Genomic DNA, 23,434 nt, shown 5'->3' with positions numbered 1-23,434 from the left:
CAGCCCGGCCAGAGCCGCGTCCAGGAGGGCAATTATGCTCCTGAAGGGGCCGCCGCTCCTTCCCTCTGCTTTTTTTAAGACGGTTCCTGGCCATTAGCGGGCAGCTTTTTACATCTGCGGCAGCAGGTGAGTCGGATGCGCTAACGCTGTAATTACAGGGGAGGTGAGCTGGAGCAGAATCAGTGGGGGGCTTGAAGAAGAAGAAGCCCTGGGGCCACAGGGGCCTGCTATAATTCCTACAGGCAGAGGCAGGCAAGAGGGAGTGGTCTTCTCCAGTGGAAAGAGAAAGAAAGCCTTCTCAAAAGAGAGAGAAGAAAAGGGATTCTGCTTTTTTCTGAAAAAGTCAAACAAGCACGGGTTGGGTCATTGTTCAGGGAATCCAGGCGGCCTGGCTGAATTCCGCAGTGGCAGGAAAATGAGCTTTGGGAACCGCAGGGGCAATTGGGATCAGGAAATCCACAAATTCCGAATTGTATAGGGCTCCAGGGTTCCATAAGGGTTGGTAGGTGTTGTGAATGGGGCTTAGCCACACAGAGGCAAGCAGGAACTGTTCTGCACCCAAACATCACGCTACCATGCAGAAGCGCATGGGGAGCCAACGCACTTTTTTGAAATGTACAAATTTGATTTAAAATTGACTTTTCAATTGGATTCACCTGGATTCAGTTGAATTGGGAAGGATTTGTTAACATATAACAGCTATCCTTTGGGTGTATTCTTGCTTGGTATTTTGCCCAAAATAATGATTTGACAGCTTTCTTTTCCAAACTATTGTTAAACGTAAAAATTCAAATTGTCCCAAATATGGCCCAAAAACCTGGAAGGTTTGAGTACTGATGAGTGCTGACATCACAACAAGGGCATAAAACACACCAGGTTTGGCATTATTCCTGAAATAGTACTGTCACTATTACTACCACAGATACTTACATGTGTGAAAAATCATTCATTTCTATCAAAGGCATTTTAGAAAGCAAGTTGTCCCCAAAATTTTAATACTTAAACAGAAATTCCTCTATATAGTAACTTAAGGTCCATCATCAATGCCCAAAAAACATTTGAACACTGAAAATAAAATTAGCAGAACTCAAAACTATAAAACTGCAATGAAATGCATCTACAAGTAATACTAAGAGAGGCTGAAATATGGGAAATAGTCATATAGTCATAATATGACTAGATACCCTTTAACATTATTGTACAAGGACAACGCGGAACATTTTCACTTATTCATAAAACCCATAGGCTGTAGGTTGTTTTGTTGCAATTATGCTTGTGTACCTTGTTAAAGCTGCGTCCGGCCGAGTCCTTCTCGCTGGGCCTGAGCTCCTGAAGCTGAGCATCCAGAATGTCCACCAGCTGCTCCATGAGCCGGACGGAAGAGCTGACATCTCCCGCGAACACGGGGCCCTGTGTGTGTCGGGCCAGTTCATTGGCCAGATTTGCCGCGTTCTCTCCACTCCGGATCTGACCCAATTTAGAACCAAATGTGTGATTACGGGGACACAAATTACAGGTTGGGTAAATGAGGGGGTTTGGAACGGGGGAAGTGGGAAGCCATGTTGATAAACTTTGTGACAATTTGCAACACAAACTTGGCCTGAGGAGTAAATCTCTGGTGTGTAACAGACTGAAGGTTAAATAAATACTTGTTGGCGTCAAATAACAGAGCAAGCTCCCATTTAGAATGCCTGAATTAAATGTTTTTAAAAAGCTGTTGCAAAAGGAAACCTTGCTGTTTTATGCATAAATACAAATAATATGTTTAATACATGTCATTATAGGCAATATTAAATCCTTTTACAATTTTCAATTCATTGGTTGTTAAAGCAGACTGTAATTTTATATGAATATGACTATATGTAGGTTATATGTCCATATGAATTTTGCATTATATAATGTAGATTCCACAGTCTACATCATTACCTAAACAACATTTTGATAGGAATGCTGTGTTTAGAGAAATACTCAATGTTTGCAAGTGCACTGGTGGGGTTTAGCCCTATAACTCAATAACAATAACAAAACTAGCTGTGATTTTGTACTTATTATTTCTGACTTGTAGTTCAATTCTTTGCCAATTCTTGTCAAAATTCTTTTCAAAAACCATTTTTGTTCTTTTTTGACATTGAAACCAAAGGAAAATGCCATAAATGCAGAATAGAAAAACAATATAACTGGTATCAATATTTTAAAAAATCATTTAAAAATTTTTTAAATATTACTACATGAAAGATGCACAGAAAAAAAAAAACGTTACTGACCTTTTGTGCCACCTGAGTGACCCAGTGGGAAGTGCAGTTGCTGAGATCTGGCCCTTTTGGGTTCCAGGTGCCACTTGTGGCTGTGCAGAGGAACGAGGCAATACCTGACCATGAAGAAGCAGAGAGAGAGAGAGGGTGAAGAGGAGCAAAAATAACACAGTCACTGTCCAAACCCACCGTCTAAACTACTGTTTCAAAGCCAATCCCCTCCAAAAAATGTCCGTTGAAATCAAATGAACAGTCAAAGGTGCATCATGCAATCCAGTGTTTCCCAGCTCCAGCCATAGAGTCTACTCAGCACTGGACAGTCTTCCTGTTCTAACCTGTTTAACTCAGTGACTTGATTATTAGTTACTGTCATTACATTTCATTTGCATTACATTTATACATTTGGTAGACGCTTGTATTGAGAGTACTTTACAAATTAATCATGTTACAGATTTATGCACAAGCATTAGTAATTTTCAGTGTTATCCAATAGCTGTTGCGCTATACTAACCCCTAGAAATGTTGCCGATAATGCTCAAATAGTTGACAACCTTTTTGACCATGGCATCTCTGGGGTCCTGGAATTTGTATTCACTGATAGATATGACACTAGGTGGCCAATTAGCCACAGTTTAGTTAACTACGAGTGATTTCAAAATCCAGGACTGGAAACTGGACTGAAAGGTCTGAAATTTAAAGCCTCTGTCTTAGACAGTTAGGCCACTGAAGAACAGGTGCAGGAAAATACAAAACTGCACAGTGTGCAGGGGGGGGTGCCAAGAATTGAGAAACACTAGCCTAATCTACTGACAAGCTGTCACAGCAACATACAAACCCCCCACTCTAGCCTGGACAAAAACACAGCAAATCACTAGTGTTAAATGAAGTCCTACAGTGTTAAATGGACACCTGCGAAGCTAATTCCAGCCTCGGTGGTATATGGTGGCCTCAAGTGAAATCAGAAGAAGTAAATGTAACATTTTTTTTCACATTTCTTCTTACATAAGTCTCTCTCTCTCACACACACACACATACACACCTTTGGTTCCTTTTGGACATGGTCGCTCCACAGTCACCCCCCTGTGTGTCTGTGGCCAGACGATGTCCCTGATCTCTGTGCTCTCACAGAAGCGTCTGCTGGAGGGGGGAAGGCTGGAAATTGTGGGGTCCATGGTCCCGGGATGCTCCATGACCGGATCCAACACCCCCTTGCCCTGCCTGGGGTCCGCTGTGGCTGTCACATCAGCATTGCCCCGATGTGTGCTGCTGGTGGTGCTGCTGATAGTAGTTGTGGTCCGTCTGGGGAACATGGTGGACACCACATTGTCTGGCACCGTCGACACTGCAAGACAAGAGTGTTAGCAATCACTGTTATTCACTGTTAATAACTGTTCACATACAACTTAAAAGTTAGCATGGTCAGAACACACCTTCAGGCATGCCAAACGTGTGCATCAAGGTAAAGGGGGGCAATTTTAAAGAATCTAAAATATAAGATTTGTTTAGCACTTTTTGTGGTTACTAAATTCCTTATGAGCTATTTGCTAGTTTTTAATGATTTCAAAATGCAGAGAATACAAAAACTAAGATAAACCATTTGTCTTATTTTTAGGTGCCTAAAATATCTGGCTAAAATGTGAGTGCTGCTCCAACAGCAGTGCATCATGGGAAGACGCACAGCTTGTGCCAAATGCAAGTAGATGGCAGTGGCTATGGTGATAGTGAAAGTGAAGCTGATGGATGACACTAGCAGAAAGCAGTCATTTTCTGGCATAGTAGACCCACTGTCAGAAAATCTTTGCATATTCTTGCATGTAGCACAAGTGAGCATACATGATAGCCCACAGTCTGCTGTGGAATTTGGCAAAGAATCATCTTGCACAGTGAAATGCTATGAACATATAACACTACTGTTTTCACACAGTTTGCAGCAAATTAGTGCCATTGAGAAGCACTTGCCCGTTGTAATAGACCAAAGGTCTTCAAATCCAGGCCTTGAATCCAGTTTCCAGTCCTAGATTTTGTAATCGCTCATAGTTAACTAACTGTTGATTTAACTAAATGGCCACCAAGTGCCATGCCTACCACTGATTACAAAATATAGGAACCCAAACTAGATTTTAATGTCTGGATTTAAAGGCCTCTGCAAAAGACAATCAGAGCTTTTTCTTTTTTCTTTTCCCATGAAACACTGACGTCCTCAGCCTTTCTTCTGAAATATATCAAGTCAACAAATGTTTAGTGTATAAACCACTGTGTCTTGTTCTCTGATGATGGCAAACTTCCCTTTTGATAATGATTTGTGTAAACTGCACTGGAGGTCTTCATGTGGCCGTTCCTTTCTCAGATGTTGCGCTAATTCAAAGCAGAATGGCATTGCCACTGTCCAGAACGCGCTGTTTCTTTTTGTCTCCACCACAAAGCTGATGGCCATGCAAATATTTAACTACACCAGCCTTTCATCCCCTGTACCACATTGTGCCCAGAACTCAGGAAAGGGACATGAAATTCTGAAGCCTTATTCTGCTTGGACATCATTCCCTTCTCTGGAGCCATTTGGTTCTCTGAATGTCAGTGGCGAGAGACAAAACCAAGCTTTTATTTTATTTTTCTCCAATTCCATCTCTTCTCCTCTCTCCCTCCATCTCTCCTTCCCTCCATCACCCCCCTCAGCCAAATTCTTTGATAAAGTGAATCTGAGGAAGCTAAAAATGCAAAGTCCTTGGGAAAAAATCCTGCGCATCACAGCAGAGATAAGAAGGTTTTGACGCCGTTCAGTCTGACATATTTAAGAGAATTTGTGATGAAGTGTGCAGCTTATATTTCAAATAACACACACACATGCACCCTCAAACCCGTCTCTTCTCAAAGAAAAGAAAGAAAAGGAAATGGCTCCACGCAGCTGGGCGCCAAGCCATGTTTGCTTCGTTCATGTATGTTTGAGTGTTTGAGAGAACACTTCTGTTGGGGACGTTAACCGTGCTGAAGCACGCTGCTAGGATAATGCCAGCAGAAGTGTAAATGTGTTTGTGGGTTGGCTGATTGCAGCTAAAGCCACTTGATCACTCAGATCATGCTGGCTAAAGCGCAGTGAGGGCCAACGGAATGGATAACTCGCTGTGGAAGGCGGGGAGCGATTTTGGAGGGAAGGGCCGTTTCGCATTTACGGCAACCCATCATCGGACACGGATCTCCATTTCCTCCGAGCCAATGCACACGCTGGGCCAGCGTCCAAGCCGCCAATCTGGAACATCTTTTCTTTTGTTCCTTTATTCCGGCCAAATATGCAGTTCATTATGCCCCCCAAGTCCCTCCCCCATCTTCCCTCCCTATCACCCCTGCAGCAGCTCCACTTTTTTTGCCTGAAAATGGAAAGTAAGCTGGAACACAGTGACCCACTGGGCTGAAACAGTTACTGCTTGTAACATCCTGACACTCTACTGATTATTTGAGTGATTAGTGCAACCAAGTAAGACTGAAACAGTAGGTAGATACTCATTCATGCACTCCCTTCACTTAATCAGTCCCTTCCTCTCTCCATACTCACCATCTTGTCTTCTCGGACAGAAACAGCATTACACATTTCACATTCTTAACATCAGTGGATGACAATCGATGTCTGTCCACTTTGGAGTATGCATACTCTGCTATATCAACTGCCAACGGTAACCTGCTGAACTCACCACTGAATGTAACATGCAAAGCTATAGCAAAGTCCATATAAAAAGAGAATAAGCATAAACATAAGCTGTGTGTGGGATAAAAATGCATTGTAATGTGCTTTTAAACCTAGTAATGGTGTTGCACAAAATCCTTTCCTGCATCTCAGCTTTCCAAAACAATCACAAATGATACAAAGCACAAATTCATCAAACAAAGATGTTATCAAGTGGCTTCATGTGAGCCCAAGTCAAGCCTCGAGTCAGTGAGGTTCGAGTGTAGGTCGAGTCTCGTCTTTAGTAGAGAATCTGGCTTTAGTCTCGTTATTTGTTGCAGGTATTGCACTGTACAAAAATAAACCCTTACTAACAACCTGACAAGGTTTGGCAAAACAGCTTGAAATAGTTTAGGCTGTAGTTCGTATAGCAATGATGCTAGTTTGCTAGTGTAATAGTTAATCTAGCTAAAGTTTTAGTATGTTTTAAAGAAATGTGATCTGCAACTTACTAAAACTTCAGCTAAATTAGCTACAACAGCTACAGTGGTTACTGTGCTAGCTAGTATACTTGCCATCCAAGCTAACCAACTATTTCCAGTTGTTCTCTTTCCTGTAAAAGCTGCATTTAATGCAAGTAGAGCTTCATTCTGTCTATCCAACTGAAGGCTTTTTCTGTAATGAAAGGCTAATTATTTGAAGCTGTATCAAACCGCTCAATTCCACTGTGAGATGCAGGAAGACGGCATTGTAGTAATGACTGAGGCTGAAATTTCATGAGTCTTAAGTCTCAAGTCCGAGTCAAGTTGCAAGTCAAGTAAGGGCGAGTCCTACTTAAATTTCGAGTCAGTCAAAATGTGACAAGTCCCCATCTCTAGTCGCTAGCATTCAGAAAATTGAGTTAAAAAATAACAAAATTTTGGGAAGAGGATCAAAAAGGAAAGTTCCTCCCACTTCCAATCTCTAATTTTTGTTTACTGTGAAGTTCTCATCTTCACTTTCAGTCCCTTAGAATAGACCTGTTTTCATAAAAAGGCCAGCCTTATAGGTTATAGAAGAACATGCCCAGAACTCTAGCTCAAGTTCTTAGAGTTCTCTGCCCCTAGTTTATAGTCTCTTTTCATTCTACAAGCATGTGGTATGGGCCAAACTCATAACCTATACAATAGCAAATATGTTTGGAAAGGTCTGAAAATCCACATTGGACTCAAGACTAGATGAAAGGAACAGAGCCTGTGTCACAGTCTCTCATGAATAGTGTTTCTCAACCCAGTCTTTGGGACCCACCAGATGGTTCACATTTTTCCTCTAACCTAGCTCCCAGCACTCCTGTACTAGGTTCAGTTCAGTGTTCTTAATGGCTTGATACAGGCGCTTTGGGAGCTGGAAAAGAGCAAAAATCTGGTGGCCCTCAGGGACTACATTGAAAAACACTGCTTCAGAGGCTCACCAATGCTAATCTAGTATACTAAAATCTCCTGATCTCCATCTGGCATAACTACATCTTCCATATTCCCATCGCTTGTCCAAACAGACAACAACTCAGGGGCACTATCCGGCAATGTCCCACTGCAGGCTTGAACATGAGGCCATTTATAACCTTACAACATCTCAAACAAACACCTGACTGACCATCACCTTGTGAGCACAAACAAAAAGTCCTATTCTCCTGTGAGAGCAGCAGATACCGCAGACAACTCGCTGACAAGCAAACATTAATATCATTGAATGACCTGTCATGCGCCTATCTGACCCTTTCAGCCAATCCAAATGAAGATCACGGAACGCCTCTCAAACCCAAAGCCACCTCTGGCCCTTCTTCTCAGCTTCCATTGAATTTTCTCTTTGCGTTGTCTACTTAAATGGTCTACTTCAGCCCTAAAGCCTGAGGAAAAGGGAAAAAAAGAAGTAGTGGGGGGAGCAGGGGGTGGCCAAGCAAGCGAGGTAAAGCGCCTGTCAGTGACCTAGCCTGCCTCACTGTTTCTTTTGACATCTCCTGTCTCGCAGCTCTACAATTTTCTTTTGATTATGCCGAACAATTTCACAGGCGGGCAGAAAGGAGGAATCTTAGGGCGTCATCTAGCAGCACTCCGCCAGAAAACGAGGCTCAATTAGCTGTCATTTCAAGAGCTGGTGAAGTCACTCTCCGTGGAAGAATCAGAAATCAAGGACATATAGTCCATCAGAGGCAAAGACCACTCAGCAACAGACGAACATTAGCAATAACACGAGCAGCGGGGTGAGTAGGCACGCCGCATGCTGCGCTGACGAGTGGAATGAAAGCAAGTAAAGGTGGAGCACTGAGCAGGGCATATAGGTTATCATTCATCTGCATAAAAGCTTAAGCGGACTTACCAAAGGCTGAAGCAAAAACAACACTGTCAAACCACTGTTAGCGCTAAAATAACATCCGAGTTCTCGCTCGATTTCTTTGGGCTCGAAGCGAGTTCCTATACACAAAATGCAAATTTCATTTGCCCACTCTGTTTGTCCGAAAGTTCCTTCCATCTCGAGTTCCCAGATGGCTGCCTTGTGAAGGAAGGCACAAAAGCAAGTTATTAAATGTGTGTGGAAACAGGCTGGCTGCGAGACAACAGGATAATAAAGGAGGGATCAGTGTGTGTATGTTTAGTCTGGATGAAGCAAATGATGCCCGAGTTCCTTAAGCAGCTACCAGATTTCAGCGGAAGTGGATTTTTTTTCCTGTCACGAGAAAATAGGTGGCCTCAAAACAGGCAAGAGAAACTGTCACATTTGAAAAGTTCCTGAAAGGCTTCCAAGCACAGCAGTGTGGCAAGACTTCTTTTAGGGTAAGGAAAGGTTTGGGTTGGATTTATATCAGACTTGCACACTTCTACCTCTTGAATTATTTGACATTGCTTGCTTTGCTACACCAGCCTGCGTGAATGGGCATTAACCAGAAAAACAACACATGGCGAGGCTACGCTCCAACTTTTAATGGGTTTTAGGCTCTAAGTTGAATTCCAACTTTTAATACGTTTTGGGCTCCAGGATTAGATATCATTATAAATGGAAAGAACCCATTTTGATTCACATAACAGGAAAAATACCTCTCTCTTAAATGTCCTTTCGTCTCTCTGGTTCCCCTTGTAAAAGAAAAAAGACCACAGCCAAGAAAACATCAATGGTTCCAAGAGATTTTGTCATCTTATTTGTTTCAATACTGGAAATTAAGTGCTTGTCACATAGACTGAATATAAAACATAGACAACATGTGCTCAGTAAATATGTGACATCAATACAGCCCAAACCATGTCTCGCTCTACTGCAGTGAATAAATAGTCCTTGGGGGACAATTTATCAGCCACTCTTCACCCCTGCTATCGATCATGTGACCCGGTAGCTGAAGTCATTTATGACTGTTTCCTTGTGGATCCCGAGCTTAAATCAAACCATGATTGAGATGGATGTGTGTTTTACCTAGCGTTTGTTTTGCCAGCTGTCTCCTGAAACGACTCCGGGGCCCATTCTTGCCCTCCGTTTACAACGGCAGAGTTGAAGTCAGCTGATACAGTCGACCTCCGCTAACACCTGCCACCCACACCTTTGGTTGTTAGCAGCCACTTGCACCAGAGCAAGCAAGCAGCACTTCCACCAGTAGCTGACAGCATGCAATATAGAGGTGTGATGAGAGACACCTGTTTTCCTTTTTTTGGGGGGATGAATCATTCCCTAATTACTCTACTCAGTACCCAATGCTACCTGTGCTACCGAGAAAGTGAACTTAGGAGCAGAAAAGTTGGCCAAGGTTCAAAAGTACCGAACCTGCAGTGAACCGAAGACCAAAAACAGCACCAATAAAACTCCATCTGCTAAAATAAAAATTCAGGTGAAGCTAGAGCTGATATGATACCAGCTTTTCCTTCGAGATACTGTACTGATAGTGAAACCTTGACCATTGGCTGATACCAAAAGCACTTTCACAAAAAAAACAAAAAAAAAACCAAAATCTACGCTGTATCATTTGTATGTGTGCAAAATAAAGCAGAACTGCAATACTGTACAATACTTAGCTAGATACTAGCAATACTTAGCTAGTATCTTGTGTTAATGCTACATGTGGCTGCTACTATTTTCGTGTAATGTACATTACTTCACTTTACGTTGAGCTGAGTTGCAAGTAATTGCATTATATTTCAGTCTAGGTTTTTAACAGAATCTAATCAGATTTATTTTGTCCTCTAAAAAATCCAAACCAGTATTTTTCTCTGATTTTAGCCCAATGTCAACACTATGTATCAGTTCAGTAACATCTTAGCTAAAACTCAATAATTACTGGCTGGTTACCAGACAGTTTAACGGTGTAATAATACATACATTTTCAGGGTCAATACACTTTTTGAGGTCAAAATTCAATTTGATTTTCAACACTTTATGTGTTAAAATGTCTTCGTTCTATTGATTGTCTATAGATAATTTGATAATGATTACATGCTACATCAATCAGTTTGGCATTTTATCAAAATCTCTAACATAATAAACGTTGAAAGTCACAAGCTCTTCAGAAAAGCAGGAGCCCACTTTACTTTGATAGGAGGCACCTAGATAACTAGTTTAGATCAAGTCCACAAAAAACAATAAATGGAAGAGGCTTGGAGGAGGCCTGAGAGGTGCACATGTGATACAGTTTTAAATTCCATTTCTTAAAGCTGATCGAAATTATTACACTTAAGGTATTTGTGATTAAAAAATTCTTGCGGTATTGAAAGTGATATTTTTTACCATTTAAAAATTCAGTTTACTCAGGAAAAATATTACTAGGTCAGTATAATTAGCAAATTATATAAAATACCTTTCTCTCAGATCACAGACAATGATAATAAAAAGACATTTTTATAACAAAACCTTGTCTCACCTCTTTACCATACTAAGAATAATACAGTTTCAAGAATAAACAAGTACATGCATTTCTGAGCCATTACAGTGTGAAGGAACGTGTAAACTCAATCTGGAACAAATCCAAACACAGAGCTATAAAAAACGAACATACTAGTAATGATTCATATTAATGATGCAGACTTTGTTACTCAAGTGACAACCCCAGTGGCGTGGAACTGTTTTTGTTGATCTACCTCTCAGAGTGATTACTACAGGATCTTAACTGAATACAGATGGGCATTTGTCTCACAGCTTCCACCACTGTTTTCCTCGTAAAAGATAATTATAGACTGGAAATCGCTCCTCGCTACACTCATTAATTTCTATCTTATTGACTACTGCTGCTCATAAAAGGTCTTCAGAGAACGACACATTTAGGATTCAAAATGAACAGCTTTGAGGATACAACCGATCTTTGAAAAAGGGCTGTCTCATCCTCTGCTTATTTTGTTGACATATGTACATACATATAAAAGTATGTGGACACTCCTCCTAAGTACTGAGTTCAGTTTCAACCATAACCATTGCTAGGCAAGCACATAGCCATACAATCTCCACAAACAAACAATGGCAGTGGAATGAGTCGTATTAAAGAGCTCAGTAACTGTAAACATGGCACTGTCAGAGGATGCCACCTTTGCCAAAAGTCAGCTTGTGAAATTTCTGTCCTGATATTTCTCCCAGGTCAACTCTAAGTACTAATACTGTCAAACAGAAGCTTCTAGGAACAGCAACAGCTTTGCCACGAAGCAGTAGACCATGCAAACTCACAGAGCAGGGCAGCCGAGTGCCGAAGCACATAATGCACAAAAATCTAGTTCTAAACTGCCTCTGGAAGCAACAGCAGCACAATAACTGCGCCTCAGGAGCTTCATGAAATTGGTTTCAATAGCCGAGCAGTTGCACATAAGCCCAAGACCTTAATGTGCAATGGCAAGCGTCAGCTGGAGTGGTGTAAAGCACGACCGCCACTGGACTCTGGAGCAGTGGAAATGTTTTCTCTGTAGTTATGAACCACACTTCACTATCTGGCAGTCTGATGGACGAATATGACAGAATACATAGTGCCAATAGTAAAATTTGAAGGCCCCAACTCTTGCCACTATATATATATATATATATATATATATATATCATATATATATATATACATATATATATATATATATATAACAAGTCCTTGTGATTTCATGTAATTTGTTACTCTGTAGGAATAATCAAATAATACTGCTATATGTTTCTGCCAGTCCTATAAAACAGACACTCATTCTGTAATCACTTCACACTAACAGGTGTTTGCTGCTCCTCAACTACCAAATGTGAGCAATTAACAGACGGACTGCTATGCTCCTGTCGCAGGCTTTGAAAAGACCAAAGGCAAATACAAGTCTGGTGCACTGGTGCCAGCCGGTCTTCGGAAAAAAAAAACTGATTTACAAGGCCAAGACGCAGCTTATTAACCATGGAGCTGACGCTCTGCCTCTAGACAAACACAAAGTGGGTGAGACAGAGAGAGCGAAGGCAAACAGGGAGGCGAGGCTGAGAGAGGAAAAAAGAAACGGAGCCTAGAGAGAAAGGCAGAATAAGCATAATGTCTGTTTCTTTTTCAGGCTGCATTGTGTTCTGCTGGTTGTTTTCTCTGAATGTTTCATTTCCACTCCAAATGCCTCTCACGCTCTGACGCCACGGCAACGGACCTGGCAGCCCTTCCTCGCGAGGCTCTCCCCTCAGGGCCGCAACCTATGACCTTAGCTGACTCACTTACGGGGCACAATAATGGCTCTAAATGTGTGAGTGACACATACCAAGATGCGCTTTGTTGTCGTTCATTCACCAACGGACTCAGTGATTGCGCAAACAAAGCAGGACGTGGCAGGATGTCAGTCAGTGACTGAATTCTACTAGGCCTGTATGAGGCCCTCTACTTACTGATGAAATTAATTAATTTTACGATTTCATTCTTTGGCTGTAAGATCAATACTGCCTCCGAGGCAAATTCATTTTCTCTATACACCTCGCATTAATTTGAAAATGCTCCTGGAAATTATTGGCGCCTGTGATTACAGCTCTTTAATTCTTCGGGCCAAGGTAAGGCTGTGTGTTCGTGCGTTCCAGACGGACACTTTGAAGTGTCACTGTGAGCTTTTTCATTCATTGGTACTTAGGCATGCATTTTATTGGCAGCCTTCTGCTAGAAATGCCCTCAGAAGATAAGCCATCGTTGTGATTCCTTTTTTTTAGGCTATCTTTTCATTCCTGTCCAGGCAATAAGACAACAATTCCAAACCCCAGCAAGGGACAATAATGCCTACCACTGGCTCAGAATGTGCTAACAACCAGTGTGGGGAAAGTACCGCTTTGGTTTTACCAGATGCCTTCCCGAATCAGCCAAATGTTTTATACTAGGTATCAACAAATCTGATTGCGTACATTACTATAAAGTCCTGGAGAGATATGAGACTGTTTTTTGATGCAATATTTTTTTTATTTTTTTTTATTTTTATTATTAATTTTTTATTTTTTAAATCACTCTCTTTATAAATCTGTCCTCTTGAGTAAACATGGTGTAAGACTGTAGAACAAGCTGCAAAAATGGAGTGTAGCAGATTGCAGCACAGAAAAAAGAGAATAGTTAATTATTGGTACATGTTTTATTGGCAGGCTCCGAGTACGAATGCCTTAAGAATATAAGCTATTGTTCTGATCTCCTTTTTAAGCTATGGATTCATTCCTCTTCAAGCAATCAGACAACAATTCCAAACCCTAGTGAAAGACAACAATGCCTGCCACTGACTCAGAATGTGCTTTTGTTTTAGTGAGCAAATGCTTTTGTGTCTGTATACTAAGTATTAACAACTAAGACTGCACAGATTACTGAGGAGGCCTAGAACAACATGAGACTTTATTTCACAGTGAAATTCCAACATCTTTGTAGATCTTCTTTCTTGGCGCAAGAAGTGTAAGAATATGGGGTAACACTGTACTTGAACCCTGCTACGTAATGCTGACCTAACCATGCCATAAACATGTCATGCTAGAAGTTATATCCTGTCAGGAATTGCCATGACAGATATGTCCAGTAATATAACAGTGTCATGTTTCCATTACTCGTAATTGTCATGACATACATCATAATATTTGATGCCTTGACAGCTAACTAATGCGCACTCATCAAAAAACTAGCATGCAACATAAGTTATCATGATATCATACATTATGGCATCTGTCATGACATATTTAAGGCATGGTCATCTCAGTGTTATGTACAATGGAATGGGCCACAGTGATGTACAATGTGAAGCTGACTTCAGGAAAAAAAGATTAAATAATTATCAGTACATGTTTTATTGGCAGTCTTCTAGTAGAAATGTCCTTAGAAGATAAGCAATTCCTATTATTTCTTTTTCAGGCCGTGGTTTGGCAAAGAACACTTCCAAACCCCAACAATGTGTGCTGACAGCCAGTATGGCAAAAGTACTGCTTTTGTTTTAGTGGATGTCTTCTTGAAGCATTTGGCTTTCCAGCCAAAATCTGGAAACAGCTAACACTGCATAAATTACTAAGAAGGCCTAGACTTTTTTGATGGTGAAATCACAATCTTCTTGTAAATCCTCTTTCTGGAGTGTATATATATATACAGTGCTAGTAGTGTAAGACTATGGAATGAGCCTCAATGATGTACCATGAAGTGTAGCAGATTGCAGCACAGAAAAAAAAGATTACTTAATTATCATGGTTCCTGACATTGAGAGGAACTACAGTACAGCACTCATAATCCATTAACGCATGTCTCAGCTGTTCACGGCCAGGCGACGGCCAGTGAAATGTAATCCAAGTCTCCGAGCCACATTCCAAAAATTCTATTCTGCGTAAAGAGAACTCCAGCGCTATTGCTTTTGCTTTGCCAGTGTCAAAAGACATGTGTATTGTGACACAGCTCCGGTTCCATGCCAAGTTTAACAACCTCCCCATCCGGCACTGTTACCGTCACAGCTACAAGAGGCCCTGCACGCTGCGAGCTTGAGAGCTGGTCTTCAATACCACACCGGGAGATAAAGGCTTCAGACGGATTCTTGTCACATATGTTACATTAGCATTTTCCTTTGAGGGACAGGCGTTAGCATCAGAGCTAAATCGTTACATGGATAAAAAAGGACCAGTGCCCAGTGGCAATAAGGTGCATGTTCCCTTTTGTGTGTGTGTGTGTGGTTGTGATTGTGAGTGTGTGGTGTATAAATTACCCTAATGACTCAGGAGCCATTCTATATCAGTATTCACCCCTGAGGAACATCAGAATTATCAAAGGAAGCCTATGGACAGCGCCATTTTCACACTAACACCATTTTTTGCTTATGTGTTACAGAACTAGGACTTTGATTGGGATTAAAGGTAGGGTAACACTTTCTTTTACAGGTCGAAGTGCCAACCGGGTCCAGCTATTAAGATTAAGCACATGGTAAAATATGTCATATTTGGATGATTATTTGGAGTAACAAGGTGGTAAGTACAAACATACTCACATGAAATTTCTCTGTAATGTCATATGAAAGTACACTGGAGTATCGGGTAGGTAAATATGTGGTAAAAAGGTATTACAAAGACATACAAGTCTTACATAGTATTTACCTGTTACCTCTTACTTGGGCTGTAAGTATAAGCATGTTTGTAGTTACCACCTTAGTACTAAATAATAATCAAATTATGAGATATTTTTTATGCCCTTTATCTGCTTAAAAGTTAGAACCTGTTAGGCTCTTCATTGTAATTTTGAAATATCATGTTACTCAAAAAATGATCTACAATGCCTGTCCAAAAGCCCCAGAAAAGACCCTTCATTTGTTTAATTTCCAGTCAAAATGGTAATAAAGTACATTATCCATTTTTCAGAAATATATCTGATGCAATTAGATATAAGATAATCTACTTGCATAAGCAACAGGAAAGTCAATGTAAAATGGGAGTTTCCACAACTGGAGTTCAAGAAATGATTAAAAGTTATACATAAAATGGGGTGTGCAACATCTGAAAGACCACCAAAACTGCCCCCATCATATAAACAGTACCTAAAGGTTTCATCTTTGAGAGAGAGGAGAAAATCAAGCTCTACTTTTGCTTCAAAGTCCAAAAAAAGTGTTTCTGTCCATCCTTCCACTGTTAGAAGACAACTCAACTCTATGAGTCTGAAAGGATGTTAAGCTGACAAGAAGCCCTCACTGAGAAAAGGACATATAAAAGATGAAAATGCACAAATCTTGCTAAAAAAAAAGCTGCTGTTGTTCTCACACAATGGACTGACCACCCCAGAGTCCAGGCCTCAACATCACTGAATGTGTTTGGGATTATTTGGATCATTAGAAGCTCAACATGAAACCAACATCTAAGAATGAACTTTGGAGGTGTGGAAGAATATCCCAGCTGATTTCTTTGAATGAAACTCTCAAGTATTCCAAAAAAGAACGGAAGCTGTAATAAAGGCTAAAGGTGGACACACTAAATACTCAAAAATGTTAGTTCAGAAATTTTCAGTTGAGGCTTTTGTGTAATGTTCTGTTAAGTATCTGTTTTCTGCTTTTTTTCCTGACACTGAAAAATGAATAACTTCTACTTAATGGCCATTTTTCCTGGAAATTAAATAACTGTGACACAGCACTGAAATACTTTTGAGTTTGTGCATCACACATACCTGGTTAATACCTGGAACTCAGGGTACTTTAAAAGAAAGTGCCACCGAAGCTAGAAGGGCGTAAGCATTAGTGGAGTTTTGCTTTTTAATGTTGTAATATTTTTTTTTTGCTTTTTATTGTTGAATGTCAAAGAAACTTGTGGACAAATTAGCCTTTGGAGCAGGACCAAGCAGCATTTTACTGGACGCCTTATAATTAGGCATGAAACGGAAACTCAGCCTGCAGCACTCATGATGCAATATCATGTTACAATATTCCCGCAACATTCAATATTCGCTATAAACACAACACTCTTTGTATCCAGATAGAGGCATCACATTACAATATTCCCACAATATTCAATATTCACTATGCACAGCAGTCGTGAAGGTTAAGCTTTCTTATTGACTGCATATTAAAAACAGCACGAGAAACTGTTCAAAACACAGCATGAATAATAGTGGCCCGAGCTGCAGGATCAAGTCAATACGTTTCTGTCAAAGTTTTAAACCCAGCCACAGCAGCAATTTCATGACTCAATATAACAATGGCTTTATTGTATCATGTTACACTATTCAGCAATATTTGAGTCAACATTACTGTACCCAGCCTAATGCTTATTCATAAATCCATGAAATACATAGAAACTATCTAATTCTACGCCTAAAGTCTTTTTTCATGGCATTCAGTCAGTGCTTTGTGCGCAGGCATTGTTGAAGGACTTAACCATGAACTTTTGCTTAGTGAACCTTAATGGGCAACTATCAGTTTTATCTATGCCTTGAACGCTTTTCATTTTCAGGGAAAGACACATTATTTCAGTGCCATTAGATTCCCTTTCAGAACGAGCCACTTTATTACGATCTATAGTGAAAGCGGCAATAAAACATAATAACATTTACAGTTTAAGTAGCTGGAGGTGCAAAGCACGCTAACCTTGTAAACATTAACCAATTAATTCCATTTATACGCTGAGGAATGGCTGCTTTGGAGCCTCCATATAATTGATCAGCCAACACCCTGCAAAGCTGGAATACTTTAAATTGGAATCTCTTTTATTAGTCCCATCCCCTGTGGCAAAGGCAGCAGAGCATACATTTCGGTTTGGTTCCTTGTTTTCGAGAATAGCAAACAGACAACTTTCACATGCATAAGTTCATGAAGTGTCACTAACTCCTGACAGACGTCTCACCATGTGTGAACTTAGCGCACCGACACTTGTTAAACTATCGCAGGGTCGTCTTGGAGAGGCATCTTGAGGTGTAAGCAAACAGGAAAAAAATTGAAGCTTGTCATTGGAAACGCTTGGCAATCTCGGCTGTTCTTTGTCACGCCGCTGTGATCACCCGCGGATGGTAATTATGATAATTCTGTTGTTAATCACATTTACATACGTGCAAGCGTCAGAGCGAAAGTGGGCTGTTTGCATGCATTCCCCCTCACGCATGGTGGGCCCATTAAAATTCTAGTGTCTAGATCGACTTAATTGCAGCTTGTCGGAGGCTGCTCCCAGACTAGACCTCTGTGAGTGCGGAAGATGAAGCAGAACACAGATGATGACAAGGCCTACATGTACATAATAACCCAGAAATGGCCACTATTGTAAATAAGACAAAATTCCACGGGTGCAATTTCCAAGATAATATGACTTAAAGGAGTAGTTTGATAAAAAAATCCAATTACACAATTTTTCCCTTAACCCCTTAAATGGCCAGGGCCAAATGAAAGAACCAAAGTTTTATTACACACTTCTATAACCTAAGAATAGCTCAGCCAGTTGGCATTCATGTCCCTGTAGTTAGTGAATAATAAGCCTTAGCATGTAATACTTCTAGGATTTTAAAGACTTAAGAGGTTAATCCAGTAGTCAATCAGCCTGCTTCTTTAATTTTTCACAGGAGCTGTGAGGATCCTCAATGATGTCAGAATCATATTGGTATTGGAAGATAACTACTTAGAATAATTAACCATGTTGGGCAGATGTTTGACCAGTATTACGAACAGATATTTGGTGATATATTTACTGTGATCTAGATGAGCAAAATGTTACGTGACACAGGCCTATTTTTGCATTTTAGTAATTTTACAGAATTTGAAAAGCTTTACAAATAAAAGTTACATGTAATGTAATCCAGGTAATATAGTCCCAATTTCTACATTTTTAAATGTTTATGTATCAGTATTGGTAGATGAAAAGTTATGGGAGCACAAAAAAATGATCTGCATTGTATAGATGTTTAGATTTGATTGATATTTCAAATCAATATTTAATTACATATGCGTTGTACTGTAGAAATGCAGAATGATCAGGTGACTCTGGACTACTGTGGTGAAATGTCTATGTTATTCCTTTTTAGTATATTTTTAATCCAATAAATATAAATGCTGTATTTCTCTGTAACGTTAATTCAGGTAGATTCAGGATTGTCATTGGCAGATACATACATGAAAAGCATTAGATATTGAGATTAGTCCACAATTTCAATATAGCTGCATCCCTATGAAAAACAGTAGATATCGACACATAATTCCAATATTGGCGTATCCTTATTAAAAAATTCCAGATATCAGCCCACAATTCCCATAACAGAAAAACATTAGATAGCAACCTTGGCCCACAATTCATGCATTCCTAAATTAAAAATAAAACGGATCTTAATTAAAATATGCTAAATGGTTGCAAACAAACAAAATATGTCATATCAACATAACTGCTATCCTTAAGTTTGCTTTTAATCATTTTAATCAAGCAAATTCAAAGTGCTGTTTTTCCAGTGTATCAGCATCAGCCCGTAATTCACATATCAGTACGTCCATTCTAACAAGTTCCAGAAGCTTATATCCCAGAAATTCAAATGTATGCCTAAAATATTCCCATTTAGGACAGTTTAGGGCAGCTACGCCAATGATATTGCCTCGCAACATGTGCCTTGCTACCACTGCCAGTGTTACAGGCAGATGCCAAATGGTCGTTAAGTTGTTTGCTAACTATGCTTTTTTTCGAAAAGCAGAATGTGACATTTGACTGAGAAAGACACTCATGGGGCTTGAGTGATAACGGATGAATGTGAAGTGAAACTCTCCAAGCACAAAATGCTGGCAGCCCTGACAGATGTAAACAGATGGGAAATACATCCAGTAACTTATGAATCTCTCGGTTTCATTTAAAGGTCAGACCAAGTCAGAATCACAAGTGGAAAACTCAGAGAGAGCTGGACGCTACAAAAGCTTACATCACTGACCTTTCACATCTTTCACATAGGAAGACTGTGAGTGCATGTACTGTTCCAAAAATAACTGGAAATACACAAAATTGCAGTGTGTCTAAAGTTTGTACTTCACCTAACAGTTAATTAGGAGTATTGTTTTTGATGTGACCATCCTTCATCAGACCTCTGATTTCTGTACTCTGCTCAAACGTGTTAGTTAACATTTTCAGTGGAAACTGAATGCATCATTTGACGGAATTGCCTGGGTAGGCTGCCCATTCAAAACAGCATAATTCCACATCAAATCATGAAGAAAGGGGCGATACCTGTAAAGGAGCTTGGAGACGAAAGCACTCTTGAGAATGTATGCTGGGTGTATGTAAATCTCTGACAGCAAATGTTGGCTATTTTCTTTATAGATGTTTCCTTTAAACGCTCAATAGCTTTATAACCATGACTTAAATTTGCCCCAACCTTAGTTGTACTAGTGTTACAAATGTTCAAAGGCCTAATTCAGTAGTTTCCAGGGCTCACTGATTTGACATGAAATGAGGGAATAGGTTATTTGCATGACATGCCTTCTTCGGCACACTGCTGTTCTTTGAGTAATATTGGCATGTATGCACGGAAAGGTTGCCACTTTTGAGAAGTGTAATGCTGCCCCTGGGGCAGAGTGGACGGCAGTGAAAGCGGCTGCCAGGGTTTACTGCTTTGGAAGGGGAAGGAGTGGCTGGGTAATTATGCCTATTATCCCGCTGATAGAGGAGCGCTGTCTGGTGACACATCTGGCTCCTCTCAGCTCTTAAGAGGTGAATTTCAAATCCATCTAACAAATGGCCCTCGATAATTGAGCTCTTCTTCACCGCGCAGTCATCCCTCCAACCTTGTCACCGCCGCTGATTTGTGGGCCTTGCCGGGCGCAGGCTATATGTTTGCCTTTCGCACTTGCCAAATGATGTCGGGGATTGTCCAAATCTCTTTCGAATTGTATTCGCCCAAGCAGCTGATGAGGTAGCCATGGCAACGGGCATCACAATCCGTTAAAGAGCCGGAGGAGAGGGACGGTCATCTCTAGCCCCCCGGCGCATTTGCACAAGATAGCGATAGCATATTTCACATCGCAACGGGCCGCATGAGAGCCAAGGGAAGGTTAACAGGGCCGTGCTCATAATAGATGGGCGCAGGGCCCCGAGATTAGACACTTGATGAGGTCGGAGCCTCTTTATGAGTGAAGCCGTCCAGCTCACAGCTCTTCTCACTGATAATCACCCTTCGCGGGCGACCCGGCTCATAACAGCAGTGGAAATCAGCCCATGTCTTATGTTTCTTAAGTCTGTCATTTTTGTTTACAAGTGGACCCTCTCCGGAGGACCGGTACTGACCACATCTCCTCCACGTCGCACTTGTATCACAATTCTAAATGAAAGCCCAGTCATCTTTGACATATCCTGCACTTCAAGCACAATCAGCACAGGCTCACACTTGCGTACACACTTGAAAAGTACAAGTGCAAGTCCAAACATGGTCTGCGTTCACATAACAAGCCTTATTGCTCAATTCTGATTTTTCGCTCAGATTCAGTCTTTATGCCCTGACAATTTACTTTAATGTTTCTAAATTACACGTCTGTTATTGATAGGACTCACATGTGCACACTTTCCAAATCAATAATATTATATGTATGATTGCTGACATGAAAAAAAATCCAGCCTGACCATTTTCATAATGAACACATATCTTACATGTATCTGATGTATGACTCTATATATAAGTGGCTCATACTTGTCATATTAGGATAATAGCTTGAGCCACTTCAAACCTAAAACCAACATTCTTTCAGAGCTGTGTGAACACAAAATTCTCTTTAAATCAGAATTAAGCAACTTTCATATATGCTGCTCCTATGTATATCACATATCCTATCAAGCAGTTACATACTGAGCACATTCAAATGATTTCAGGAGTTTTTTTTACCATCACGCTTCAGTGTGCATGTATATAATTGTCGTCATCATTTAATATCAGCAGCAGCTAACTTATGATGAAATATGCGGATAGATTTAAAAAATCGCAATTGAGCAAGAAAGCCAAAGAAATTTAACACATCCAAAGTGGTTCAAATCTGATTGAAATAGATCAGATTTATGTGTTCACACAGCTATGAAAAAATCAGATCTGTCTTATTTAGGCAAAACAATCAGATTTGCACCACTTTAAGCCTACAATGTGAGTTTAGCCTTGATGAGGTCTGATTTGAAACTGTTTTGAAAAGAAAATCGGACTTTCGTGTTGACAGAGATGATGTCCCATAAATCAAAGACTGCCTTACCTTCGTCGGGGTCAGGTGGCCCAAACTCCAGGTCGTATCTCAGGACGAAAAAGTTATTCCACACATAGAGCTGGTTGTCCCGCGGGTTGTAATCCACGGCGGCAATGTACTGGTACTGGTTGGGGAAGGGGATATCGGCGCGCTCCCCTTGGCCCAATCGGGTGTTGTAGATGTAGTCGATGTGGCTGCGGCCCGCCTCGCTCTCGTTCTCCTCGTAGGTAGACCGCACCACATGCAGCACGCCACACACCATGAAGGCGTTGGAGGCCGAGCGCTTGTCATAGGTCGTCTCCCAGGTGGCCTCGAAGCGCAGTGTGTAGGGGTTCAGCTGACTCAAGACGATGCGGCCGTTGTTCTGTTCGGTGGCATAGATGACCCACAGCCCCCGCTCGTCCACCGCCAGGTCAATGTCTGTCTTGCCTCCCCAGCGGTAGGGTGAGGTATCGTGGTAGTTAGCGTTGGCCACGATGGCCTCTCCGCTCTTGATGCGCGTGCGCAGGTCGAACTTGACAATGTTCCTGGTACGCTCCTTGTTGAAGAAGACGGCGCCATCGTAGGCCACGAAGCCCGTGCCGTCCACTCTGTGAGGGAGCTTGTATGTGGTCGTCTGCCGGCCATTCCGGAAATCATCCAGAGAGCTGTACTCTATCAGGGTGTCCGTGCGGTACGGGGTCCAGGGCATGAAATAGATCTTGTCGCCTGCCTGCAGGGGGTCTTTGCACCAGGCGCCCGCTTGCTGCTCTGCCTCGAACACGAAGGCGGGCTCCCCCACTGCTTTCAGTGTCCCGGGGCAAATGAAAACTGAAACAAAGGCAGGAAAGCGAGACACAGGGTTAGAAATGCAAATGTTCCTGAACTCTATATTGATTTTCTCTACGGGTATTCTTTGACTCCGAGATGTGTGTGTGTGGGTGTCTGTGTGTGTGTGTGTGTGAGACAATGGTCTCCAACCCTGCTCCTGGAGATGTATATTTATCTCCAGTCTTAATCCACCACATCTGATCCAACAAACGATTCTACATAAGCCTTCATAAGTATTTGATTAACCTTTAGAAATCACAGTTATCACTGGCAAAAAAGTGCATGGTGTAATTCAATACTTATTATTTCTTATTCGTAGCTCATTGAAACAAACAGCAAAATCCCGTTAGAAGTGTTGATGCTAAACTTTCAATCAATATCGCGTTTGTGTTTCGTGGTAGAAGAGGAAATATGTTATTACCAATTTTTGCAATTTTTTTTGTCTTTTTTGACATTAAAAAATGGAGAAAAAATGTAAATGCCAATGTTAACCTTATATGGGATGCAAACCGAACGCAATTTAGTGTATAATTAACTATGTCATTAAAGTATAATAACATAATTAAGTTGGAACAGTATACCAGAACTGAAGAGTAGCTTCTGAAGAGTAGGTGAATGTTAGGCTT

General features: G+C 41.0%; 1 protein-coding gene across 13 annotated transcripts in view; it reads right to left on the bottom strand.

Annotated features, from left to right (window-relative positions):
• The window catches only part of LOC118825694 (adhesion G protein-coupled receptor L2-like), a 180,121-nt gene that overhangs the window by 66,550 nt on the left and 90,137 nt on the right, over window positions 1-23,434 (bottom strand). For all 13 annotated transcript variants that reach the window (XM_036596446.1, XM_036596449.1, XM_036596450.1 and 10 more), the window contains 4 exons: window positions 22,008-22,808; window positions 3,292-3,594; window positions 2,265-2,368; window positions 1,282-1,467 (listed from right to left, as the gene is read on the bottom strand). In XM_036596446.1, coding sequence (XP_036452339.1) covers window positions 1,282-1,467; window positions 2,265-2,368; window positions 3,292-3,594; window positions 22,008-22,808 — 1,394 coding nt within the window. The remainder of the gene's footprint in view (window positions 1-1,281; window positions 1,468-2,264; window positions 2,369-3,291; window positions 3,595-22,007; window positions 22,809-23,434) is intronic.

The sequence above is a fragment of the Colossoma macropomum genome, unplaced genomic scaffold, assembly GCF_904425465.1.
Source record: "Colossoma macropomum unplaced genomic scaffold, Colossoma_macropomum, whole genome shotgun sequence".
Lineage (NCBI taxonomy): Eukaryota > Metazoa > Chordata > Actinopteri > Characiformes > Serrasalmidae > Colossoma > Colossoma macropomum.
This window is presented reverse-complemented; position numbering and strand designations above follow the sequence as displayed.